Source organism: Enhydra lutris, unplaced genomic scaffold (genome assembly GCF_002288905.1).
Source record: "Enhydra lutris kenyoni isolate GAN:26980312 unplaced genomic scaffold, ASM228890v2 scaffoldscaffold6, whole genome shotgun sequence".
Lineage (NCBI taxonomy): Eukaryota > Metazoa > Chordata > Mammalia > Carnivora > Mustelidae > Enhydra > Enhydra lutris.
The window spans coordinates 38,257,445-38,283,409 of record NW_019154090.1 but is presented as its reverse complement, the minus strand read 5'-3'; the positions used below and the strand labels follow the sequence as shown (position 1 = coordinate 38,283,409).

The following is a 25,965-nucleotide window of genomic DNA, read 5'->3' as shown; positions in this document are numbered from 1 at the left end:
AGTCCCATCGAGGCAGCTGCCTACATGATTCCACCCTCTGGCTTTGTAAGTGTCCGCTGGGAGTGCACTGGTGAAGCCCCAGAGAGGTGGCATGGGGGGAAATTGAGGGAACGCTCAGCAGAAGGCCGATCAGACTGCCCTGCCCCCACTACAACAGTAGCATCAAGGCCAAGAACTCAAAAAGTGTGAGCCCAGTTTCCTGGGTCCCAAGTCAGCTTTACCTTCTGGGGCAAGGTACTTCATCTTTCTGTAACTCAGGCTCTTCACCTATAAAACAGGACTAATGACAATGTAATAATAATAATATCCATTACATTCCATTCTGCACATTAAATGTTAAGCACTTAGAAGAGTGTCTGCACACAATAAGCCCCTATGTGTACTGTAAAATTTAAAAACTATTTATATATTATAATATGGATGCTCATATACATTTCATTTGGAAAAAAAATTCTGTAGTTCAAAAATATTGAAAACTATTCATTTGAACCAAAGACCAGACCGACTGACTTGGATTTGCCCTATAGGGCTGCGTCCCTGAGCTCAGTGGAGGTTAGGAGGTTATCTGTGGCACCTGCACCCAATCTGGCTGTTCCTGAGCCCTTCTCAGGTTTTTGTTTTTGGTTTTTTTTTTCTTTAGTGGGATTTTTTTTTTTTTTTCAGTGTCTAGGACATGTCCTCCAATCGCTTCTTATCCACCAGAATCAAATGTTCACTGGGACAATTTTCAGTTTCAGTATTCAAGTTGAAGAATCAAACTATATACCTTCCTCCTATTTTAGAAGAGTAAAATAAATTTTAGGGACATTAACCCATACCTGAGGCCTGATCAGGTGAGCCCTTAGAAGGGACTGGGCTCTCCCTGAAGAAAGAGATTCAGGAAGAGAGAGGGGGAGATTCCTGAAAATTCGTGAAGGAGATTCCCCATTGCTGGCTTTGAGGCGGAGGGAGGGGCTGGATGGTAAGGAGTTCCAGCAGTCTCTAGGAGCAGAGAGGGGCCAGCTCGCAGCTGGCAAGGAAAAGGGGACCTCACCCTTGCACCCCCAAAACTGGATTCTGCCACAAACACGTGAGCTTGGGAGAAGAGCCTGAGCTCCGGAAGAGAAGCCAGCCACAGATACCTTGATTTGGCCTTGAGCACAGAACAGACTATGCCCAGACTCCTGACCCAAGGAGAGCATGAGATAATAAATGATGTTGTTTTAAGCTGCTTAATTTGTGGTAATTTGTTACGCAGAAATAGAAAACTAATACATTCGTTCTCTCTAGCCCAGAGCACACGCCGGGCTTCTCCAGGCACAAATCCACCTGCTTAATCCTCCCCAGCTGTGGCCCGTAGGGTAGCTGATTTTCTCCACAACTTGTCCAGATAAGAGTGGGGCTGGGGCAAGGTACCCATGGCATTTGGGGTTTTTGCTGCTTTGCTGAACATGAACCAGTGATGGGAAAAACACAGATCAGTGTGAAACAGTGGCTTCCCTTCACCCTCTGTGACGTTACAGCTGGAATTGCGTTCTTTCCTTCTCTAGTTGTACTGAGCCAACATGAGTCCCACATGTGTTCCATCACGGACTCGCCCATCTCAGCGTCCCTTGACAAAGAGGACAAAAGCCAAGAGGAAGCTTCTGGAGGGACTCATGGTGTAAAAGGATATCTTGTTTGCAGGGTGTGGAAGGAAGTGGCCACACTAACCTTTTGCCCCAGTGCCATCTAAAAGACAAACAGATCCTCTTTACCCTCCTGCTAGGGAAATTTTGTAAGGCCTTAAAGTAAGTGCAGAATTTACGGAGCTGGCCTAAACCTCCACCCTTGCCTAACCCTCACGGTGAGACAAATGAAGGGACGGAAGATCTGGAGAGCCAGTTCCGCACAACCAGACCAGCTTCCCCTCCTTGCAGGGGTTCAGTTTGCCGGCTACTTCTGTGTTTATGGGATAAACCCAAGCTGTCCTATGTGCACAGAAATGGCAACAGGGCAGAGAAGCAATGTCTCTCACTCGGCTGGCTCAGCCCAGCCTGAGGTCCGCACATACAAAAAAAGGGCCAGGTAGGACTTTCCACCCCCACCCTCCAGCATAGGTGATTAATCACTATGGAGGTAGCCCCTCAGTTGAAAGCCAGCGTAGCGTAGCGCCCGGCCATCTGTTTTGTATTAGCTGTTGCTGAAATGCCAGTGGCCTGAAACCTTTGGAAAGACCACAAAGCCCCGAGCGTCTTTCTCTGCCTCTGTCTGGTCCCCAGTGGGTAACAAGCATGGATCTTCAGGAAGAAGCAGCGAATGCCTCCCTCAACAGTGCCCAGGCCCTCAGAGGGCCTGATTCAGGTGGGGTACTCTGTGGACCCCAATCGCACTCTCTAAGGGACTTCCAAGGGACAGAATGGAACAGAAAAGAAACTGTAGGAAGCTGATCTTGGATCTGCTCTCTGCCAAGGTAGGTGCTAAGAAACATGAGAACTTTTAAAATGACATGTCTCATTATTGAGTTTCTTCGCCCCAACCAGGGTCCTTTGGGTGTTCACTGCTTTTTCCTCCCTTTTTGGAGGACACAGAATTCCCTGGGGAAGAGTAGATGAACAAGGACAGCTCCAGAAAAGCTCAGTGATGCGGATGGATTAAGGTATCTATAGCTCCCACAAGCACTGAAGAAAAGCAACAGCTTCTGAGGGAAGTTTGTGACTGTATCTCATGTCAAATATAAACAGTAAGAAAGTGAGAAAATTCGACTGGAGAGCAAATTGCTGTCACCCGGAGTACTCCTCCCTCATCCCCTCCCCCACCTCAGGCCCTAAATCTTCCCAGTTACTCACTCCCATTTTTAAACCTATCAAACTCAAGTGTAAAAATATGCGTGCCCTGTTCCAGGACCCAGAGCAAAGGTCCAAGGTCACAGCTGGAAGGCACTGGTGCCACTTTCTCCAAGTCCACGTCGGGTTAGAAGCGGGGTCAACACCTCACCTGCCAATCTCATGATAAAAGTTCACAAATGACCGGGATGAATGAAATAATCCATACAAAATGATTTAAAGATGAGGCATGCGCGTATTTTCCAGTTCGAATGCATTATATTTTAAGTCTCACTCTTTTTTTTTCTTTTACCCTTAGATTTTCTCTCCCGAGGGTAAAAAAAAAAAAAAAAGGAAAATGATGGAGATTCATAAATTGATGAAGTTCCTTGAAAGACCTTGCCATTGTATTCTACTCTTTCTCTTAATAACTGAATAAAAAAATAGGTTAAGCCTTCAAAAAATCTGTTTGGCAAATCTCAAATACAGGACAGCAGGATCTGGAGAGAGCTTGCCCATTTAGGCATAACGGAAACAAACAGTGCTTCTCAAAGTCGATGAAATGCTTCAAGCAATGTGGGGCAGGGTCATAGCTTTATGTGATCTCAATCTTGGCACAAACTCTCGTTTTAGTTCTCTGTCTGGTGCAGAGTGATGAGTCACCCTGACTAGTCACCTGCTGGGTCCTGGTGTGATGAACGTCAGAGGTTCAATCCTTGTTCAAGTCTCTTAGCCTCCTTTAAGTCCATGGTCCCCAAAGAATCCAAGGGTGGCTGAATGTGAGGGTTGGGCTGATTCAAAACCAGCCCCTCCATTTCAGATAATTAGCCTAAGTGTGCTTGTTTATAAATGGCATGTTTTAAATGGCAATGTTCTATGTTCTGTCCCATCATGTTCCCCCTTCCAGAAAAAAAGTCTGACTTGTCCGAGAGTACGCTACTATTTCCAAAATATACGTTCTTCCCTGATCTGGCCTGACTTCCACAGCTGTCCTAATTTCATGTCATTTTAATGTTTTCTGGAGAAGCAACATGCCCAGGCTCCATTTTTCTGCCTCCAAAGAGTGCACGGTATTGGTGAATTTAGCAACAAGTAATGATAATGATCTTAATACCTGCCATGGCCTGGGACTAGGTTCTGTGCAAAAGAAGCAGAAATGGTTGTAGTAAAATCCAGACTAGGACCCCCGAGAGTCCCTACGAAAGGAAGAGAGATTTATCTTCAGTCCTTTGGATTTTGTTTTTCTTTGTCTCTTAGCTACTTTTATTCTATCTCAGGTTAAGAGATTATTTAGTCAGTCAACAGGGCAAGACTGGGAAACTGTCTAAAATATACAGTGTCTTCCTACAGTATACATCCATCAAAAGTCTGGGAAAGAATGTCCCGGACTGAGGTTAAGGACTGTGGCAAAACCTGGCTAGCTACTCACTGAACCCATTTCCTTCTAGGCAGAAAGTTACTTCATTTCCCTGGCTCCTCTGTGGTCAGGCAAGGTCATGTGGCTGAGTTATGGTCAATAGAATGTGGGCAGAAATGAAATGTACCTTTCCAGTTCCGGCCCGTGAAAAGATTCATCCCCTCTGTTCCTCCCTCCTTCGGTGGCGAGCTTGGAAGCTATACATTGAAGCTGAAGAAACTACAAGTTGGAAGGAGGTTGGATTCCCGGAAGAGAACTGCCTACGCAAAAGGAGCAACCATTCTGGACATTGTATGACCAAAAAATAATTTTTTTATTATGTTAAGTCACTAATATATTGGAGTTTGTCTGCTACAGCAACTTATAACCTTAACTAATACCAGCCTTATAAGACTGTGTATACCATGAAAACTTTCAAGGGTTTAAAACCCTAATGCCCTTCTACGTTTCATTGGCTAAATGGTATAAAGGGAAACTGTAATTTTTGTGTGAGAATTTTAGTTTCTCAACCTCTCATTACTAGTCACCAAGTAATGTCATGAAAACCTGAAGTTTCTTGATTGAAAAAGATCCTAAGTGCAAATCATCATTAAGATAGAGTAGGGGAGAGAAGGAGGCCCCCCTCCAGCATATTTAGTGGAAAATACCATTGTGGATGCCTCAGAATCAACCTATTCTCCTCTATTTTAGATATGTACTTTGCCTCGGACAGAGGATTAGCTGGTGGCCAGTCCTTGCTGATTACTGTGTATAAAAAAGTCACATGCACTTTTGGGCTTTGGATGTCTCCATGGGAAACGTTAAGTAAGGGATTCAGCTAACTGCTTAGATAATTAAAGGAAAAACTCCATTTTTGTTCCTGCTATTTGGGTAGCATTGGCTTGAATTACCCAGCTTACTCACCTCTGTATTAGATGGTGTCTAGACAGAGCCTTAGTATATGTGATAATATAAAACCACTCATTTATCAAAAGAATAGGAAAGGAACCCTAGATTTTGGCGTATACATGTATCAATCAAAGGAAGTGATTCTAACTCGAGTATTTGAACCAAAATAAATCTCTAGGTAATTTCTAAAGAAACCATAATTGTTTATAGGTAGTGATTTAGGTTCTAAGCCTTGTCCAGGAAATCTGTTTGGCCCCAAATCTGGTCAGTGAGCATTCATTTACATAGTTGATGCTTAAGACACAATTAATTAACAAAACGCTAACTATTTGGAAGGCTGGGTTGGGGGCGTGTGGCTAACATAGGAGGGATAAATTGCAGGAGATGGAGGAGGAAAGCAGTATTTTCTGAATGCAGTCATTGAGATAGGGCTTCGAAGGCTAAATAAGGATTAGGATTAGGATTAGAATAGGTATAAGGCACCTGGGTAGCTCAGTCAGTTAAAGCATCTGACTTCCGTTTAGGTTATGATCTCAGAGTCCTGGGATCAAGCCCCACATCAGGCTCCATGCTTAGCAGGGGGTCTGCTTGGCACTCTCTCCCTTTCTCCATCTTCCCCTCTCCTTTTGCCCCTCTCCCCACTCATGTTTGCTCTCTTTCTCTCTCAAATAAATAAATACGATCTTAAGAAAAATTGGTATGAATGGGTTGTGGGAAGAGATGAAGGCCTTCCAGATGGAGGAGATATCTTGAGCATACATAAGGGAGGGACCAATGCCTGGTGAATAGTTGATGGTATAGGGCCAAAGCTCCCATTGAACGGGGTCATTCATCCCATCAACATATATTGCTTGGGGTTGGGGACAGGGTCCTATCCTCATGGCATTTGTATTCTACTGAGGGAGAGAGACAAACCAAGGAAGCAAGTATATAATTCTAGGTGGTGGTGAGTACTATGAAGAAAAATGGTGCGGAACAGGGGAGTAGAGAGAGTCACCCACAAAGAAATGGGTGATATTTTAGAAAGGGTGATTAGTGTTGGTGGCAGAAGTTAGAAGGGTCATTCCTGCATGAAGTCCCATTCCAAGATGTTCTGAGTCCAAAGTTCATCTGGGCCCTGAGTTTGGTTCTGAACCAGTTCTGAGAGATGAGTGGGTGGCAGAAAGCACAAGGGCACTTGTATCTGTCTGGGGTCAGGAGCAAGGAAGTTCTTATGTGGTGGTCAAGGGATCAAAACGAGGAAAGGTTGCAAGCTTCTGGGGAACCAGAGAAAGTTCTAATTGTTTTCTTCCAATTTGAAGATAGATCCTTTCCTTGTTGATGAGGCTAAGAAAAATTTTATTGGTGCCAATTTTTGAATTATCTGGTGATTTTAAACATGATCTGAACTTGTTCAATGAACAATACATGCCTCCTTTCCATTAATTGTTCCTTTTTGCACAGAAACCAGTCATCTTCAGCCCCTCAGATATTCTCAGTGAATAGAATCTACCAGGGATTTTGCAACGAAGGGACAGAATACTCAGTTTTAATTTTAGGATAGGCGATGTTGCCGTAAAATAGTGACACCATAATATAAGCAAATTTTGATTTAAAAGAAATCACTTCCTCACTTCAGGGATGGAGAGCCTCTCATGGGGATAAAGGAGAGTGATCCCATTCCCCGAGAGCCTTCATTCCCCAGCCCTGCCAAAGGCAGCATGGGATGTGTAAACAGACCTGTAAACCTACTCTGTTTACAGAGTAGGTCCCAGGTAAGGACCTCTTCCCAGATGGAATGTTTTGAGTACTTCCCAAGTCAAGCAGGAAATAAAATCTCAGAAAGATTTAGTGTGAGCAGGCCCTCTGTTTGGGAGTGTGTCTATTTAATACTTCCTCCTCAGATCCTGGCCCATCAGTTTTGATTTGCCAGCAGGCAAAGGAAGCCAGCCTGAGGAAGAATTCCTTGTACTGGCACAACGGCTGAGGGTACTTAGCTTCCATTTGCAGACTCAGTTTCCCCATCCGCCCTTAACTTTCATGCTCAAGTACACCAAAACCAAAGTTTCCAGGCTCTCTTAGGCTTGTTAAGCTTTTTCTTCATCTTGAAAGTGGAGAATTGAGGCAATTATTTGGATAATATCTAAGTTTGATCGGTAATATCTAAAATGACTGAGGAAGGATCCTAGTAATACTGTGCTTATTTGTGTAGTCCTTTGGTAGCAATAATCTCTGCCCACAACCTTCAGAAAACATTAAATTAATAAGATAAAACTCCCTATTATTGTTCCATCCTGTCAAATTACCCTACCTTTGAGGACCCTATATAGTGAATTGCTTTATTTCCAGGAAGAACACAATTCATTATCTCATCTTATTTTTTTAAAAGACTTTTATTTATTTGTCAGAGAGAGAGAGAGAGAGAGCACAAGCAGGTAGAGTGGTAGACAGAGGCAGGGAGAGAAGCAGGCTCCCGGCTGAGGAAGGATCCCGATGCAGGACTCGATCCCCGGACCCTGGGATCATGACTTGAGCTGAAGGCAGAGGCTTAACCAACTGAGCCACCCAGGCATCCCCATTATTTCATCTTAATTTTACCTTTAGTTTTTCCTCTATGGCCATAATATCCAGACACATCCCCCCCTACTATTCACAAACTCCCTGTTAGAGGGTGAAGAGGGACAAATGTGACTTTGAATAAAAATAGAGAATTTCATTTTTCTTAACTTCATTGCATATGACTGGGAGACTTTATTAGCAGTGATGAAGGTTTAGGCTACTTAAATTGGGTATTATACATTAGGAACTGCAAATCTGTACACATTTTCTCTTCCAAGTGCATTCTCACTACTGTTTTCATTTCTAGGGATACTCCTGGCCACTCAATTATAAACATCAAATATTTCCATGCATATGATAGCAAAAAAGAGTTTTTTTTTTTAATTAAAAAAGTTGGTGATCATCCCAACAGTCTAGCACTGAAGTGACAGAAGGGAGAAGGATGGTTAAATCACAGATATGATGATTTTTTCATAAAGCCATTTTGGTAAAATAAGAAATGAGTTAGCCAGTGGAGTCATTCAAACGTAAGTACTGACCTATTAATTATAGCTAGATTTTTTCCAAAGCTATTCCTGTCTCTGATAAAATTTTGTATCTAAAAAAACTGATGTTACACAAAAAATTAAAAATATTATACGTCCAGGGCGCCTGGGTGGCTCAGATGGTTAAGCATCTGCCTTCAGCTCAGATCATTATCCCAGGGTCCTGGGATCAAGTCCCACATCGGGCTCCTTGCTTCTTGGGGAGCCTGCTTCTCCCTCTGCCTCTTTCTTTCTCCATCTCTTATGAATAAAGAAATAAAATCTTTAAAAAAATTACATGTCCAGATTAAACTTAGATATTCAAATAAATGGGTCTGTAGATTGCATGTTGGCAAAGAGGTAAGTGTTTTTTTTTTTTTTTAAGATTTTTAATTTATTCATTAGAGAGAGAGAGAGACAGCGAGAGAGGAAACACAAGTAGAGGGAGTGGGAGAGGGAGAAGAAGGCTCCCCACTGAGCAGGGAGCTTGATGCAGGGGTCAGTCCCAGGACCCTGGGATCATGATCTGAGCCAAAGGTAGATGCTTAAAGACTGAGCCACCCAGGTGCCCAAGGAGGCAGTGCTTGATAAAGTGTATAGTTGCTGTTTCATCCTGATGGGAAATTGAAAGTATTACAAAATCTTAGCATCTGATATTCAAAAGATGTATTGGATTGAGCAGACCATCTTTTCTAAGAAAAGTGCCAATGTCATTTCAACACCATATCAACAAAATTGTAACAATCACAGCAGGAAAATGAGTAGCCAATAGGAGGCTGATAATTACAGTGCAAAGTCAAGCAGACCCCACACAGTAATCGGAAAAACCATTCTTCCCAAGTTATGGATATGAAAGACTTGGTTGTAGTTTATTTTAACTTACTAAACTTCCTTCTTCATAATTTAATTTAAACTTAGCAGTTGCCCATTGGGGATCTCCTTTCTCACTGAATGGAGTTCACCTATTATAGATGCTCTGAAAAACTGAAGTATTTATTATACTCCGTCCATCCCAAGAGACACGGGTTACTAGAGAAATGGCAGTCCTTGGGTCTGATGTCTCCTTTCAAATCAAATAATATAATCAGTCCTGTGATAATGAACTCCTAATGACTCTCTGTACTTCAAAAAGTTATATAGAAGGGCAGGTTGAAGGGAGAGGCTGTTGTGAACACAGGTACTTCGTGAGGGTATGGAATACTGGGCTATCAGGCACCTGTGGGCTGTGAATTTCTAATGAATATAGAGACCCATCATGTTCCCATCACCAGTGGTAAGCACAGTGTCTGACACCTAGTAGGTCTCTGATATACATTTTCCAAATTGAATTAAAAAGAAACATTCTAAGTCCCAATTATGCACTGAGCACAATACAGGTACTGATAATGTATCTGTTCTGGGCCATCTTTTCCTCCAAAGGATGGAGCAGAACCTCTGAAAACTTAATATTGGCCATCTCAGCATTGAGCCTGGCCACAGCCAACCTCTTTCTTGGGATTCTTGCCCTATGTCTATATCTAGTTTTGCTCTTACATTTATATGCTAATTTTAGTGCCACCGATGTCTGAAAAAGTTGCCCACGTGTCCCCAGTCATCATTTCATGTCTCACGGAGTGATGGGACAACCTGATGGGAGGGAGGAAACTGAAGTGACTACAGATAATCATACACCTGTGATTCTCAGTCTGGTCCCTGGGGCAACGGCTTCCGCATTACCTGGGAGCTTATGAGACATGCAACAAGCATTTCTGAGCCCAAAGCTGTCAGCAGCCTGTTCTCACCATCCCCCCAGGTGATTCTGATACAGGCTCAAATCTGAGAATCATGTCTCTACATAAGGGAAAGGATAAGGGGTGTATATGTGTGTGGGGGGTATATGTGTGTGGGGGGGCGGTGTGCCTGTGCAGAGGGAATTTGAAAGGGAACCGAAGATGGCATTCTGGCAAATGCAGGCAGGCATGCATACCTCACAGAAATGGGGAGTAAGAACAGACAGAAAAATAAAAAAAGAACCAGAAAAGAAGAGCATCTCCATAATTCAGAGAAGACTTCAAAGAGAGGAAGAGTTGGAGAGGTCAGTCAAATCTAGTCAGTAAAGGGCCAGTGAACTTCAAGGGGGCAGAGGCCACGGAAATGGGCTCAGGACAAGCTCAAGTTGCTGAAAGCTGAGTGGGGAGAAGGGGGGCGCAGACAGGCAGCAAATGCCACCGTTTCAGGAAAATCTGCAGCCGTGGAAGAGATGCAACTCATTGGCTGGTTGAAGAGGATGAAGGGGTGAGGGAAAGCTAAAAAGGATGCGGGAAGAGAACAGTTCATCACTGAGAAAAGGGGCTATGCCTGTAGCAGGTGGGAACGGAGAGAATCAAGCACAGAGGAGTGAAGGAAACAAAGGTCATTTCTTTGTGGAGCAAAGAGGGAAAGAGAAAATTCTGTCTTTCCACAAGCATTTGTTGAGCACCTGTAACTGCCCGGCACTGTTCTCAGTGTAATGAATAAAACAAGACAAAATGTTTGTTCACCTGGAGTTTACATTCTAAGGAAGGAAAACAAAAAGCAAGGCGATATCTACTTCATTTGTCAGGTGCTTCCAAATGCCATGAAGACAAGAGTGAGGTAAGGAGAACAAGAGGGACAAGGAGGGAGCGTAGTTTAATATAGGGTCACTCCCCTAACAGGCTAATGTTATGTAAAGACGCTAGGGGACATGCAGGAGGGGCCACACAGATATTGGTCAGCAATGCTGGGCTGGAGAGGCTGGCAAGGGCACAGCGCCTCTGTAGGCATCGTTCCCTGCATTCTAGGAAGAGCAAGGAAGCCAGCTTCTTGGAGTAAACGAAGCAAGGGAAAGATGGTGGGAAAACAGAAGACCTTATCATGAGAAGACTTGAAGGCCACGGTCTGGGCTTCACACTCAGCAGGATGGGAAGCGGTGAAACGTTCTGCAAGGGGGGTATTCTGAGTTACACTTTTAGAAAAAAAAATTACTTTGGCTTCTGTATGGAAAACAAGTCCTACAAAAGACAAGAGCGGAAGTGGAGAGGATATCCAGGGGGCTACTCCAGTAACACGGGTGGGAGCTGACTGAGGGAGAGCTGAGGCTCGCAAGAAGAGACCAGATTCTGGAAATAAAGCTAAGGACGTGTTGTGGGATTTGCTGGTGGAGGAGGTACAGGTCTGAGAGAAAGGCAGAGCTCTCTGGTGAGTAAAAACTTGACAATCTGGAGAAGGGCAGAAAGCAGATGACTTAAAATAATAGTAATAATGGGGGCGCCTGGGTGGCTCAGGCAGTTAAGGGGCTGCCTTTGCCTCAGGTCATGTTCCCAGAGTCCTGGGATTGAGCCCCGCATTGGGCTTCCTGCTCAGCGGAGAGCCTGCTTCTCCCTCTTCCTCTGCCTGCCGCTCTGCCTATTTGAACTTTCTCTGTCAAGTAAATAAATAAAATCTTTTCATGGGGTGCCTGGGTGGCTCAGTGGGTTAAAGCCTCTGCCTTCGGCTCAGGTCATGGGGTGCCTGGGTGGCTCAGTGGGTTAAAGCCTCTGCCTTCGGCTCAGGTCATGATCCCCGGTTCCTGGGATCGAGCCCCACATCGGGCTCCTTGCTCAGCAGGGAGCCTGCTTCCCTCTCTCTCTGCCTGCCTCTCTGCCTACTTGTGATCTCTGTCTGTCCAATAATTAAATAAAATCTTTAAAAAAATAAATAAAATCTTTTTAAAAAATAATAATGGTAACTGTTAGGTTTATTGATTATTTCCTATTTATCAAGTGTCGCGCTAAGTTTGTTACCTGTATGGACGTCATTTACTCCTACGGACAACCCCGATTAAAATTAAGGGACGGAGGCTAAGCAAGGGTAAGCAGTTTGCCCGTCATGGAGCGAAGGCACTTGGGGACCGGGCCCCAGGCTGCCTAGCTACAGAGAACATACCCTTAATCCTCCCTGAGATACAACTCTATTTTCTCCTCAGAGTGCAGAAAGGGAGAGTGGGGAAGGAAGGCTAAATTGGCATTTCAAAAAGAATATTGACAGATGCATTGAAAAACATGCATGCAAGATTTAAATAAATAATAACAAGACACCTGTTGCTGGTGCTTTCCTTAGGGGGGTTGCTATGATTTGGGGCCCTGCCCTGTCAACTGTTTGTGCCAAGTGGAGGTGAAGCAAATGACAGAGCTGCGATCTTCCTGCACCTCTTCAAATGTGATGTCAGTTACAGCGGGTCCCCAGTACTAAGTGATCCCTTCAGCGGCCTCACGGGTGTGGAACACATTCCTGGCTTCCACTCCTCTGAGATAAGCATTCCCTTGACCTGGTTTAGCAGAAACTCTGACCTAAAACCGAGTAGGCCAGCAAGATGGAAGTTGAATTGTGATGTATTTATTAAGCCGAGCACTGGGTTTGACACTCAGAGGCACAGCAGATTAATTCAAGACACATTCCTTGCCCTTAAAGGGCTTACAGCCCTGATTTCGCTTAGGGACCACTCAACAACCATGAGGATGGAGAAACCAAATCTCCACTCTGGGCTCATTGCACTGCATGATGGGACAGGTCAGGAGATTAGAAGGGCCCTGGTGCACGTGGAATGAATGCCTGCACGGCCCGCAGCTTCTCAGTGCGTGTGCCCGAACTCCACAAGCAGCCCGGCTACAGAGGGAAGGTGGCTGTTTGTGCATAAACGTTGTCATTTCACAGAGACTGCTATTTCATCTTTGAACCTTGGCTTCAAAGGAACCCTGACCTTATTCCTGTGGCTTGCCTTTCTTTGAAGCCTATGGCTTTGCATTGCAGATTAAAGTGAAGATATTCATCAAGGGACAGATCTGGCCAACTGCTCCCCAAACTCAACCCGAAACAAAGCCTTGAAAGGCTCCAATCACAGTTGCAGTGGAGTGGGCTAAACATGAAGGCTTGGAGCCGTGCTCTCTTTCTCAGATCCTGTAAGGCAGCTCCGGAATGACACAGTGTGTCCCTTTGAGCTCCAGACAACTTTACCCCGAGAATCCGTGTATCTCGGCAGAGACGGGTGAGTTAATGCAATGTTCTCAACCTGTCCTATTAATTTTATTTAAAGCAGGCATTGTCGTCAATGAGACCAGCATGAACACTCACTGGTGCCTTTAAATTCTTCAAAAGATGTGTCAGATAGAACCATCTGAAACTTGGCAGATGATTCAGTCAATTTTCTCTTCTACTACTTTCCTTTGTTGACCCCTTCAAAAAGAAATTGTCCTATCTTTCCCCCGGGTTCTCCCATCTTGACTCTAAGAAAACAGGCTTCATACATTGCCTTCTCTGTTCTTTCTTTCTCTCTTTTCCCTATTAAGATGGCAAGAGGAGGAAAGTGAGAAACTTTAAGTGGGAGGTAAAAAAAAAATAAGCAAGTAATTCTTTAATTATTAGGTGAAAAGAGAGAACCAAAGGAGGTATCTCCCACCTCAGAGGAAGAAAAATGGATGATAGATGACTATCAAAGAATAAATGATTGTATCTTCCAATGTGATTTTTCTGCAGATTTTCAGCTGTGATCAGATAAATGATGTGAGTTCTGTCTATGATGAAGTGGGAAACCAATCCAGAGGAGGGAAGGGAATGATTGTCAGGTTGACTACACATAAATCAACTGCTTCTGACAGCATATACAATAAGGGGTTAAGAAACCAGTGATCCTTGGGGCACCTGGGTGGCTCAGTGGGTTAAAGCCTCTGCCTTTGGCTCAGGTCATGATCTCAGGGTCTGGGATCAAGCCCTGCATTGGGCTCTCTGCCCAGCAGCGACCCTGCTTCCCCCTCTCTCTCTGCCTGCCTCTCTGCCTATTTGTGATCTCTGTCTGTCAAATAAATAAATAAAATCTTAAAAAAAAAAAAAAAAAGAAACCAGTGATCCTTACTGAGACATAGGCTAATTTTCAGGCAACTTTCCTAGTTATTTATCTTTAAGATAAGACCAAAGGAAAATTCTGGTTATTGTAGGACAATTCATTTAACTTGCGTTTTAACTTAAATCTTAAATAATTGTTTTCCATTAAGAAAAGCATGGAGTACAATGAGATACAAACTTATACCAGTTAGAATGGCAAAAATTAACAAGACAGGAAACAAGAAATGTTGGCAAGGATGTGGAGAAAGGGGAACCTTCTTACACTGTTGGTGGGAATGCAAGCTGGTACAGCCACTCTGAAAAACAGTATGGAGGTTCCTCAAGAAGTTAAAAATAGAGCTACCATACAACCTAGCAATTGCACTACTAGATATTTACCCCAAAGATACAGATGTAGTGAAAAGAAGGGGCACACACACCCTAATGCTCATAGCAGCAATGTCCACAATGGCCAAACTGTGGAAGGACCCAAGATGCCCTTCAACAGATGAATGAATAAAGAGGATGTGGTCCATATATACAATGGAATATTACTCGGCCATCAAAAAGAATGAATACCCACCATTTGCATCAACATGGATGGAAATGGAGAGGATTATGCTAATTGAAATAAACCAAGCAGAGAAAGAAAATTATCATATGGTTTCACTCGTATGTGGAACATAAGGAATAGCACAGAGGACCATAGGGGAAGGGAGAGAAAACTGAAGGGGAAGAAATCAGAGAGGGAGACAAACCATAAGCTGGACTCTGGGAAACAAACTGAGGGTTACAGAAGGGAGGGGGGGCGATGAGGTAGCCAGGTGATGAATATTAAGGAGGGCTCCTGTTGTGATGAGCACTGGGTGTCATATGCAACTTAATGAATCCTTGAATACTACATCAAAAACTAATGATGTACTGTATGTTAGCTAACTCAACATATTAAAAAAAAAAAGAAAAGAAAAGAAAAGAAAAGAAATGCATGAAGTTCAGGGTCCCTCTGTGGCTAAGTGTCTGCCTTCTGTGGGTCATGATCCCAGGGTATGGGATCAAGCCCTGCTTTGGGCTCCCTGCTCAGTGGGGGCATCTTCTTCTCCCTCTGCCCCTCCCACTGCTCATGCTCTTTCTCAAATAAATAAAATAAAATCTTAAAAAAGGAGAAATGAATAAATTTCAATATGATCATGAATAATGGCTTTGTGAGCAGCCACTGGTTCCAGACTAGTTTTTTCATACAACCAGACAGTTCATGTGGGCACAGATGCAGCTTTATTTCCAGCTTCAGGTTTAACAGGTTGAAAGATTTCTGCTTATCCATATCCACATCCTTTAAGTTACCAGCTCCTCCCTCAAATCCGGGTCTGGTCATATGCCTGGTTTTGGCCAAAGGACTATAAGCAAGGTGGTGTCACTTCCAGGCTGAAGTTTCTCTGTTCCCTGACACGGGGACTGTGGAGGCTAGAAGTAGGCTTAATTGGTGCTTCTTTAGAGGACAGCTGTGCAGAGAGTTATCTGATTTGTGTTAGACTTGGTGTGAGCAAGAAATAAAACTCAGTTCTGTTAAGCCATAGAGATTTTCAGGGTTTGTTTGTTATGGTGGCATAACTTTGCTTATCCTGACTAATCCAGGGCCTTGGAGGACACCCAGTCTTACCTGACTTCCATCATAAGAATCTTTCCTACAACATCCCAGAGATGTAGTCCAAATACTTCTCCCCCGAGAACTAAACACCTCAATAATAGTAGCAAATAATGGCAGCAAGCACTTATATGATGCTTACTAAATAATTGTTTTCAGACATAATTTTAAGTATTTTGTATAACTTAATTTACTTGATTCTCACAAAAGCATGAGCTCGTCAGTATTATTTTCCTCATTTTATAGCTGGATGAACTGAAGCACAAGGAAGTCACTTGCCCAGAGCTGAACAGGTAAGTTAAATCACTTGCCTATGGCCACAGAGCTATAGGATTCCAGTTTACTTTCAGTTTCTGCTCCTAACCATTGCACCACGTGGCCTCCCTAGATTGGATTTCCATTTCCTTTTCACACCAACTATTCAACAAGAGACAGAACCATAAAACTCCAAAGACAAGGTTGGAAGAGGCTTCAGAAAACCATTAATCACTGCATTTTACATGAAGGAACAAAATCACTCTGCAAGCCATTTTCCTGCAGTTTTCAAACTGGTGTCCTGGGGGGCGCTAGGCTTCAGGAGAAGGGCCTCAGGGGCTGTCAGTACTGAGGTAGGTGTACACGCTACTTCAACCAGCCCAGCCCTGTTATAATCTGTCTTAGATAGTAGACTTTTGGGTAAAATTTGCATGTGAGTGAAGTATACTGCTGCTTTAATAAAATTGGGAAATGGATCTCCCCACACTTCTACTGAAATAGTAGGCTTGGAAGATGGCAGTAAACAGTGGAGGGCTTCCCACAAGCTGGGAGGTCGGGTGGAGCACATGGATTCTATGGTCCCTTCACCACTCCTGGGGCTGGGAGATTTTGCTGCTTCCATAAATGCACTCTGGAGATTGCCTGGTGGCAAGACCTGCCTTATTCACCATTGTATCCCCACTGTGACATGTAGTAGAAGTCCTGTAAACTATATCTAGAAGTAGAAGGCAAGTTCCAAAAGGCTTTGCTAAAACAATTTTTCAAAAGAAGATTAAGCTCATTTGGGTTGAACACAGTAGCACACTTTGGCTGTAGTGACCAAATGCAAAAAAAAAAAAAAAAAAAAAAAAAGGAAATGGAAAAGGAAAGTTATTGTTCATGTTTTGTCCACCTATCCTCAAATGGGCAGTGGCCCTACTGTGCGCCCAGGGAAACACAAGTGACGGCCCCAAGCAAGTGCAGGCAAATACAACTGTTTGCTTCATTTTAACTCAACTGATTACACAAAATTATCCAGATTTGCTGATCACATTAAGAGGAAATTAGAAAGTTTTCTTTGCTTTAAAAAGGCATTTCTCTCTCTCTCTCTCTCTCTCTCTCTGTGTGTGTGTGTGTGTGTGTTGGCAGCAGTTCTAGTACATTTTTGTACTATGTATGATTATATATCATGTACAAATTGGGTTTATACAAATTGATTAACAAATTGGGTTACATTAAGAAAAGGTGTATATATGAGAAGGGGGCAGACTGAATGAGGCAGAAGGAAGGTAGAGAGAAGTCTAAGAAAGGATTTGTGGGAGTTGTCCCTCACTGCAGACCCTCTTACCTTGTGTGGTCCCATCCAGTCCCATGATAAATTTCATTGATCTGATGATTTGCTCTGCTATTGGGGGGCTCATGGATGTAGCATAAACAGCACTGTGTGAGTGAACTCGTAAATAATCCACAAGGTCCTTTAATAAAAGAGGAAACCAAAATAGAAAGCAAATAAGTCTCAGTGTTGGTGGTGAGAATTGTATCTAGTCCCCTCCCATCTACCAATGCACAAGACATTTGATTCTTGAATGTGGTCTACATTTTCAAGGGGCATCACCAAAATGTTTATTTTTTCCATCTCTTCTTCTTAGTATCTCCCTCAAAAACCTACTAGGTATACAGAAGTGGGATGCTAAGAATTTGGAGTTGAGGTCTGTAAGGCAAAAACCATAGGTACAAAGGAGAATGATTTCCCACATGTTTGTTGAATATCTAGCATGCACAAACACTGGTTTAGTATTTAGGAATATCCAGGAACACAGGATGTGGTTCTTGCCCTTAAGCATATAACATTAGATTGTGCCTGTGGAAAAGTAATAGGAGGAAAAGTAATAGGATACACAGATCAGTATATGCAACAGGGCTATAAGACTGCAGATGAAAGAGAGGGGTATTGCTGGCTGGAGCAGACAGGGAAGGCTTCAGTGAGGAAGTAGAATTGTCTTAAAGAATGAAGACAGATAAAGAGGAAAAGAAAACTTGGGGTGGGGGTAGGGAGTGGCAGAAGGGAGAGGTGGGAAATTAAACCAGAGTGCAGGTTAGGACCAAGTAAACTCTGGTTATGTCTTGGACAGTAGAGAGCTATTGGAATTTTTGTGCAGCACTGCTTGGAGTGTTGACTGACTGCTGGTCTTCGGGTGGTAGGAACGATTCTTCACTTGCATGCCTGACTCCCAAGGCCGAATATAAGGTCCCAGGTAAGCCTGCTGAAAACCTTAAGATGTTCCAATCACTCAAGGCCCAGTGGGGAGGGCTGCACTGGAGGTGCTCAGCCGTCTATCGGCTGAGCAGACCATCCACAGGCTCACCTGCTCTGGTTCATGGCTCGGGACCCTCGGGACGCGCGGCAGAAAAGCTAATGGTCTAATGCTAGCTCTCTGCGTTAGCAGTGAGTCTATTAAGGATCAGCCACCTTCTCTTCAAGAACAGGGAGACAGTTAAGAATCCCTCTGAGAGGTCTTCTCCGATCATTCCCTCCTAAAGTTGACTGGGAGGAGCCTTACTTTGCGCAGGCGCATCTCCTCCTAAACCCCTCTCATCGGCTACCTCCAAGCCTGGCACTGTGCCCACCCTTCACTTTCCCACGTCTCTTGGGGAATGGATGGCATGGTCATTCACAAGCATTTTAAACATTCTTAGTTCATCTTCCTCAGTAAAGTGAATGGTCTGTCTCACAGGTGGTTGGTGATGTGATGAATCTATCTGGCCCACAGGAGGACCCGGCCAGACCAGGTCCTGAGCTCTCTCCCTCCTGCCCCCTTCAGTGTGACCTTCATTCAAAATCCCGCCTTCCATGCATTCCTCTTCCCCAACTTCCTTTCTCCCTCTTGTCCTTTATTTCACACTCTTCATTTCTTTCTTTTCTTCCTTTTCTTCTACTCTGATTTCCTATTTCCCTCTTTTGTTTCAAATTCATTTAAATCTTTTTTTCTCTCCATTCCTAAGTATTTTCTTCTCCCTTTACCTCCTCTCCCATCCCCTTCCCCTCTCCTCTCTCCCCTTTCCTTCCCTTCTTTCTCTTCCCTATCCTCTTCTTTTTCTCTTCTCTCCCTACTCCTGGGCCTTCTTCCCTGCTTTCATTTTTTCCTTCCAGCATGTTTGTACAAGGACTTGCTCCAGGCTCTGTTTTAGATGTGGGAGTCTAAGAAGAGAAGGAGGATGGAAAGGCCAGTAAAATTAAAATTAAATTTCTATCTCTTCATTTGTTTAGTGAATCTCATACAAGCAGTTGGGTGGGTTTTCACTATATCTGAAGAGTATATGCAGGATGATGGCCTGACTTAAGTCACCGGCCACACAGTATTTAGAAAGCTCACTCTGGAAGAGGCAGAGAGGGGAGCACCTAAAGAGAGAACGGCATTTTCCAGAGTAGTTGCAGATAGGCTCTTCCTCACAGCTCTATGTTCAGTGTTGCTCTAGGAGCAGCAACAAGGGTTTTCTTTGTTTGTTGAGAGTTGGTGCCTCCTGACAATGGTGGGGAAGCCAAGAGGAAGAGAGTGAGTAGGACGCCGGTGACACTATGATGGGGCCTCATGTGGACCTGGGCTGGAAAAGGGCTGTTTCAAGGAGGTTATCTGGCCTTAAGGATGGGCAGATCTGAACAGATGCAGAGGAGGGGAGAGGCATGGACCTGTGCTAAAATTGGAAATGAGGACGGCATCTTATTATCAAAGAATGGAGGAGTCAATTGGGAGTAGAGGGAGAAGCCAGTACTTCCAAGACAAGGTTATCACTGTGAAGGGAAACGTGACCGAAGAGTTACAGGACAAGCTCTGGAAATGGGCTGCTTGGGTTCAAATCCTGGCTCTCCCACTTACTGATACGTGACCACCAGCAAGTTACTAAACCTTAGAGCTGGGCGCATGGGTTGGGAGGAGGGGACCCAAACACAAAAACTCCTCAAAGTGTCTCTATGCCAGTCCTCTTGTTTGGCAGAGGGCAACATTCTAAGTTTAGGGAACTACACGTTGGGACACCCAGATAGCAAAACAAAGGTTTTCCGCCCAGCTCTTCCTCCATCCTTATTGGGGTAGTAAAGAACGGAGAAGAAAAGAAAGGAGAAGAGCGTTTTAAAGAAAAGAGAACCCAGATTTGATGACAATTGGCAAGGTCCCGAAAACATAATAGGGCTCGAAGCTAAGACCACAGCTGATATTCCTTGGCCACTTGAGGCGTCAGTGTAAGAACTTTACATGGGTTAATCTGCCCAATCACTCTATTTTTATCTCCCTTTTATAGTTGGGATGCCTGAATCATGGAACAGATCAGAAAATTATCCAACCAGAGCATGGTTGGATAACAAGGATTTGGACCCAAAGAGCCTGACTCTGGAGTCCCTGCCCTTAGCACCACACTGTAATTCTTCTCCAGACCAGCGAGCTGGCTTGGCCTGTGGTGGTGGTGGTGGGGGGGGGGGGGGGGGGGGTGGATCGCATCAATCTCAAAATGCTTTGGGGCTATTGCTCTTATTTCTTGAAAGTGAGTGAGACCCCCTTGAGAGCAGGGATGGAGTTACACAGTCCTCTGAAATCCACAGCAGTGGGTACCTAGCAGGCACCTGGTAAATACTGATGATCTAATGAAAAGCAGAGGGGTTTTAGAGACTGAGGAAGGATGGTGAGGGTCCCCAAAGTATATAGAGAACTGCTAAGCTGCATTCTTAGGAACAAGGACAGAAAGAGTCTTGGGGCATCACTGGCAAAGATCAGACAAAGAAACAAAACAAAGCTTCCTTGGGCTCCTCAAGGGCTCTTCTCAATGTCCCCAACCCGTAATCTTCCTTTCCAAATTGGGAAATTTCATAAAGCCAAGGTCACGTGCATCCTTAGTTTGAATAAATGCCTCATCAGGGCAGTTATCCTTCCCTTTTAACATTAAGACTCTCTTGCCCACAGTCGTATCTCTTTTAGACTGGGTCCCCTTCCTCTGAGGGTCTGTTTGTGGACGGGGTTAATTTTTTTGCATGCTTCCAAAGGTGGGGCTCCTTAGGTAACTTCTGCAGAGCCCCGTTCCTGATTCCCTTCTCGCATTCCGCCACTGGGCACCGGGAGCCTTGAATTAAGAGTTGGCTTTGGTCTCTTCGAGGCAAGTCTGGGTTATGTCTTCCTTCAGAGTGGGTTAGAGGTCTCCTCCTACTGAGGTTTCCAAGTCCATTTGTAAGTTCAAAACCCTGATTATTTTCTCTACCCACAGGCCTGGAGTTCAAGGGCAAGTGTGGTTTGCTGAGGAAATCGGACAGGAGGCTCTTAGAATAAACATCTTGGTGTTCATACCATGACCCCCATTTACTTCAAAGAGCTGTTAAACGCAGCAGGGGCTGAGGCTGGCTCCTGCGAGGGGCCTGACTTTGTCTGGCGCCCAGGCTTCTGGGGCTGATGCTCACCCCAAACTTGGCTGCCCTGTCTGACTTCCCTCCTCCAGCATTCCAGCCCCGTGGCCTATCAGTCATGAAGGCTACCTTTGCTCCACTCATTTGCAGGTCTCTGCTCAGACTGGGGAGACTATGAAAGCCAGTGGTTAGCAGCAGGCATACAAAGGGACTTAGGACACATGCCTGAGAAACATTTGGTCTCCGCAAAGCAGCGTCTTTAGAAAATACCTTCTCTGCCACTGGACTGGCATAAGGTATAAAATAAACATAAATCTAGCTTCATCAGTTCAGGTTTCCTCCAAAGAAGACATTCACGGCATGGAGCTCTTGTCAGGTAGAGAGAAGTAATGACCTCAGAGGTCTTGAAAGGACAGAGCGTTCCAAGTTGGGTTGTTCTCAGATCATCTACAGTAGCTCCAAACTCAAAGGGAACAAAATTGCAAAATCTTGCTGGCTCTGGAGAGACCGTTTTGCCGGTTTCCCTAAGGTGGGGAGAGAAGGGCAAGGCCAGGGCAATAAATTCCAACAAGCAGAAATGACTTTGTTGGACATTCTGTGACAGGCAGCCCAAGGTCAAGACAAAATCTCTACTCTCTGAGATACTATCTTAGCAAATCAACGTTTTCTCCCCTTGTTTGTTTCTGAACACTTCTCCTTTTGTGACATATCTGGTTGTTAATATACACATTCCTGACCTTGACTAACTCCAGAAGACTTCTAGAGCCTCCTAGAAACTGTTATTAGGAATATAGTTCCTCTACTACTAATGCTAACATTAACATATAAAAAGAGAGCCAGGGGCACCTGGGTGGCTCAGTGGGTTAAGCCTCTGCCTTCAGCTCAGGTCATGATCTCAGGGACCTGGGATCGAGCCCCGCATTGGGCTCTCTGCTCGGCAGTGAGCCTGCTTCCTCCTCTCTCTGCCTGCCTCTCTGCCTACTTGTGATATCTCTCTCTCTGTCAAATAAAAAAAAAAAAAAAAAATCTTAAAAAAAAAAAAAAAAAAAAAAAGAGAGCCAGACTGTTTTATCTTTTTCTAGATCTTTGGACCCAAGTAACTATTTTCAAATTTCAAGATTTACTAAGATCCTCATGAACATAGTGAAATTGAAATTATTAGGGTTTCAGGAAAATGTAAAGTCCCAGTGTGTGTGCTTTTACATTTTTATGGTTCATTTTGTTGCTTTTGTACCCATTGGTTAGAATCCTGGATATTTTGCAGTTACTCGCGCCCCCCACCCATCACACAAATTGAGATATACATTCTAAAATATCCAAGAAAAAATATGATAAAATGCTATAAAAACTGTACTCTAAATATTTAAATAACCAAGTAGAAAGGTTTCTTTCAAATTAAAACTGTTAGCATTTGTCCAATCCTGTCCTTTCAGTTAAAAAGCATAGTTTAAAACAAACGCAAAGTCAAAATTTTTTTGCAAAAATAATTCAAAATCCAGGGGAATAAAAACTATGACTTAAATGGAAACTACACATAATTTAAAATTAACATAACTTTAAAAGGTAAAGGTACAGATGAGCAGATGCAAAAATTCCATTAAGTCTTGGGCTTATCAAATCAGATGGAAACCAGTTACTCATCAAAACCATTCCTGATAGGTGTGCATTTGACTGATTTTCAAATCAGGGAACGACGCATATAAACACTTTCCCAAGTGGCCTCCAGTCTCTGGCTCATCCTCCATGTCTTGAAACTGCCCTATGTTTTCCAGGTTTTGTACCTATCTTGCCGTTTGAGGGAAGCTAACTAAGGCTCTCTTTGGTTAATGGACCTCTGCCAAAGACTCTAATTCTTGCTGCCATCTAGTGGTAAATTTAGAGACTGCAGTGTAGTGTGGAGGGGGAAGAGAAGACAAAGGCTCCTGGAAGCCAACTGGAGGAGGCGGCTTAGGGATGATGAAGTTCTTTGCATCCAAGCATGTAGAGAATGAATATTTTAAAGAGCAAGGAAATGAACAGATCTACACATTTTTCTGCATTGCGATTAATGTGAGTAATGATTTTCCACGATTGCCCAGTATCTACCCCAAATGAATACAAGTTACATAGACAAAAATAAATACACTTTTAAAACAGTCCTAGTGGCTTGAGGATGGATAGGAAGAGAGAGCCAGAGTGAGCTGGTCCTAACTTCAGACCAGTCATGAGCCTTTGTTTAAAGTGGATATACGACGAAGGAACTCCAAGGGGAAAATGTGACATGTACCAAATTTGACAACATTTCAAGGATCCGCTCACTTTAGTTTATTCAGGTGCCCTTGGTTCAGGAAACAGAGTTACGCCTGGTTAAAAATTTTGTAGTTCAGAACTGCTGCTAAAGTAATCACAAAACCACAAGCTCACAAAGCCATGTAGCCCGGATAAGGGACCTCCTATATTTGAGAACCTCTGATCCCTCTGCTTCCACTGTTGAGGAAGGAACATTTAACCTTTCACCAGATTCAGCTAAATTTTGTAGGATCCTAAGCATTCCCGATGATTTTAGCATTACACAGCTAATTCCCACAGGCCAGTGGAGGGAGGATGGAAAACAGTCCTTTGAGCTCAGAAGAAAGTAATGCTTGTTGAAGGGTCAAGACCACTGTAAACCCTGAACATTTGAAGCAGTTGTGCCTCTCATGGTCACAGTGAAATCTGTTGTTTTAAATCATAGGATTTCAATTGGCCAGACTGTCTCCTGCTGCAGTGCCTGATTTGTCTAACTGGTTTATCAGGAGTCTGAACTCTTGTTCCTGCTGGTAACAATGAGTAAGGAATTGGGAATTTTGGATAAGTTGTGATGCCACCTGCATGCTGTGGGTTTGGGTCTGGTGTGTCTCCTTGGTGGAACCAACGTCACTCTCACAAGTCACTCTGGGACAGGTGTAGGTCTGTGTGAGATAGCTTTAGGATTTGGATATAGGGCAGACCACTGGCTTCTTTATCCCTCAAAGCCAGCTTTGAATTTTTCATTTTCTTTTTCTCCCTGGCTCTTCCCTTCTTTCTTTAGTTTTTTTTTTAAACATTTATTGGTTTATATGGGCAACCCCTTTGATGATATTGGCTCAAAATGACTGGGACAACACTCAATAGTCTGATCCCATCAGATCAGAATTTTAAGTCCTATAGATGAGATATGAGAGGGGCATCTGGCTGGCTCGGTTGGCCTAGCATGCGATTCTTGATCTCAGGGGTCATGAGTTTGAGCCCTACACTGGGGGGTTGAGATTACTTAAAGGAAGAGAAAGAGAAAGAAAGAAGGAAGGAAAAGAAGGAAGGAAGGAAGGAAGGAAGGAAGGAAGGAAGGAAGGAAGGAAGGAGGGAAGGAAGGAAGGAGGGAAGGAAGGAAGGAAAAAACCTTAAAAAAAGGTATTAGAGGGTGACCCAATTTGACCTATGGCTTATCCAACGTGTGGGAGAGAATTATTTTGCACAGAAAAACTCTTAGAAGGGTGTTTCTGATCTTGCCACGATTTTGATGAAAACTCTTAAAACCCAGAACTTGTAGCAGAGTCAACCTTGTTTTTTGCCCACTGTTGCTGTTATCTACTTTATGTTTTTCATGCCCCCAAAACCAAACTACCGACAGCTCTGTAACCTTCCCTTATCATTTCTGTGGTTTGGTATACATTATTACCTCTTTTTTAAAATATACCCTCCCCCCATCTTCTGCCTTTGAGAATGATATTTATTCTAAGACTCCTCAGCTACTACCCGCAGAGTTAACTATCTCTCTCCTTGTATCAAGTCTTTGCCTAGGTACACTGCTGGTGTTGTCATTTTATTATAACGTGATTACGTATCACATGCTTCCCTTCACCATTACAGGGTGAGTTCTTTGCCATTCCAGGCCCATTTGGCCTTGGACCCACTGTATCCAGGCTGCCATGATCTACTGAGGTGTGCTGAACTGAGCTGAAGCTCTCAGGGTATCCACAGAAGCCCACAGACTATGTCCCCAGAGCTTTCAGATTTTATTTTATTCATTTTTTTAAAAGATTTTTATTTATTTACTTGACAGACAGAGATCACAAGTAGGCAGAGAGGCAGGCAGAGAGAGACGGAGAAGCAGACTGCCTGTTGAGCAGAGAGCCCGATGTGGAACTCGATCCCAGGACCCTGGGATCATGACCTGAGCCGAAGGCAGAGGCTTTAACCCACTGAGCCACCCAGGTGCCCCAGAGCTTTCAGATTTTAAATAGACACAGGGATCCCTGGCTTACCTTCCTTCCAGCTATGTAACCTCCTGAGGCTCCAAAGCTTTTGGTGAATGTGCCCATAAGCACATCAACATCTCGAGGGTCCAGTCCAAAGAATTCTACAACACCCCGGCCAGTTGGGCCCACGGACCCAATACTGTGAGCTTCGTCTATGTAGAGGTAAGCCTTATATTTCTTCTTTAGAGCCACGATCTGAGGCAGATGCACGATGGAACCTTCCATGCTAGGGCAGAAGGAGAAATGCTTGTCACTTGTGTACACTTTCCTGGGAAGCCCTGTGATGGTCTTCCTTCCAATCCTTCTCAGACAACCTGTCCTGACACCAGTCAGTGGTGACAAGGACACACGATTCCTTTCTTCCTAAGGCATAACTTAGTTGGTTAAGACAACCCTCTCAATCTTGTAAAGCTGATCTGGCATTATTTTACTTGGAAAAAA

General features: G+C 43.9%; 1 protein-coding gene across 1 annotated transcript in view; it reads right to left on the bottom strand.

Moving 5' to 3' along the window:
* The window catches only part of LOC111141782 (serine palmitoyltransferase long chain base subunit 3), a 135,544-nt gene that overhangs the window by 17,784 nt on the left and 91,795 nt on the right, over nucleotides 1–25,965 (bottom strand). Inside the window, exons 8-9 of the mRNA XM_022494591.1 lie at nucleotides 25,531–25,750; nucleotides 17,231–17,357 (exon numbers count right to left, since the gene is read on the bottom strand). Of these exons, the coding sequence (XP_022350299.1) occupies nucleotides 17,231–17,357; nucleotides 25,531–25,750 (347 nt within the window). The remainder of the gene's footprint in view (nucleotides 1–17,230; nucleotides 17,358–25,530; nucleotides 25,751–25,965) is intronic.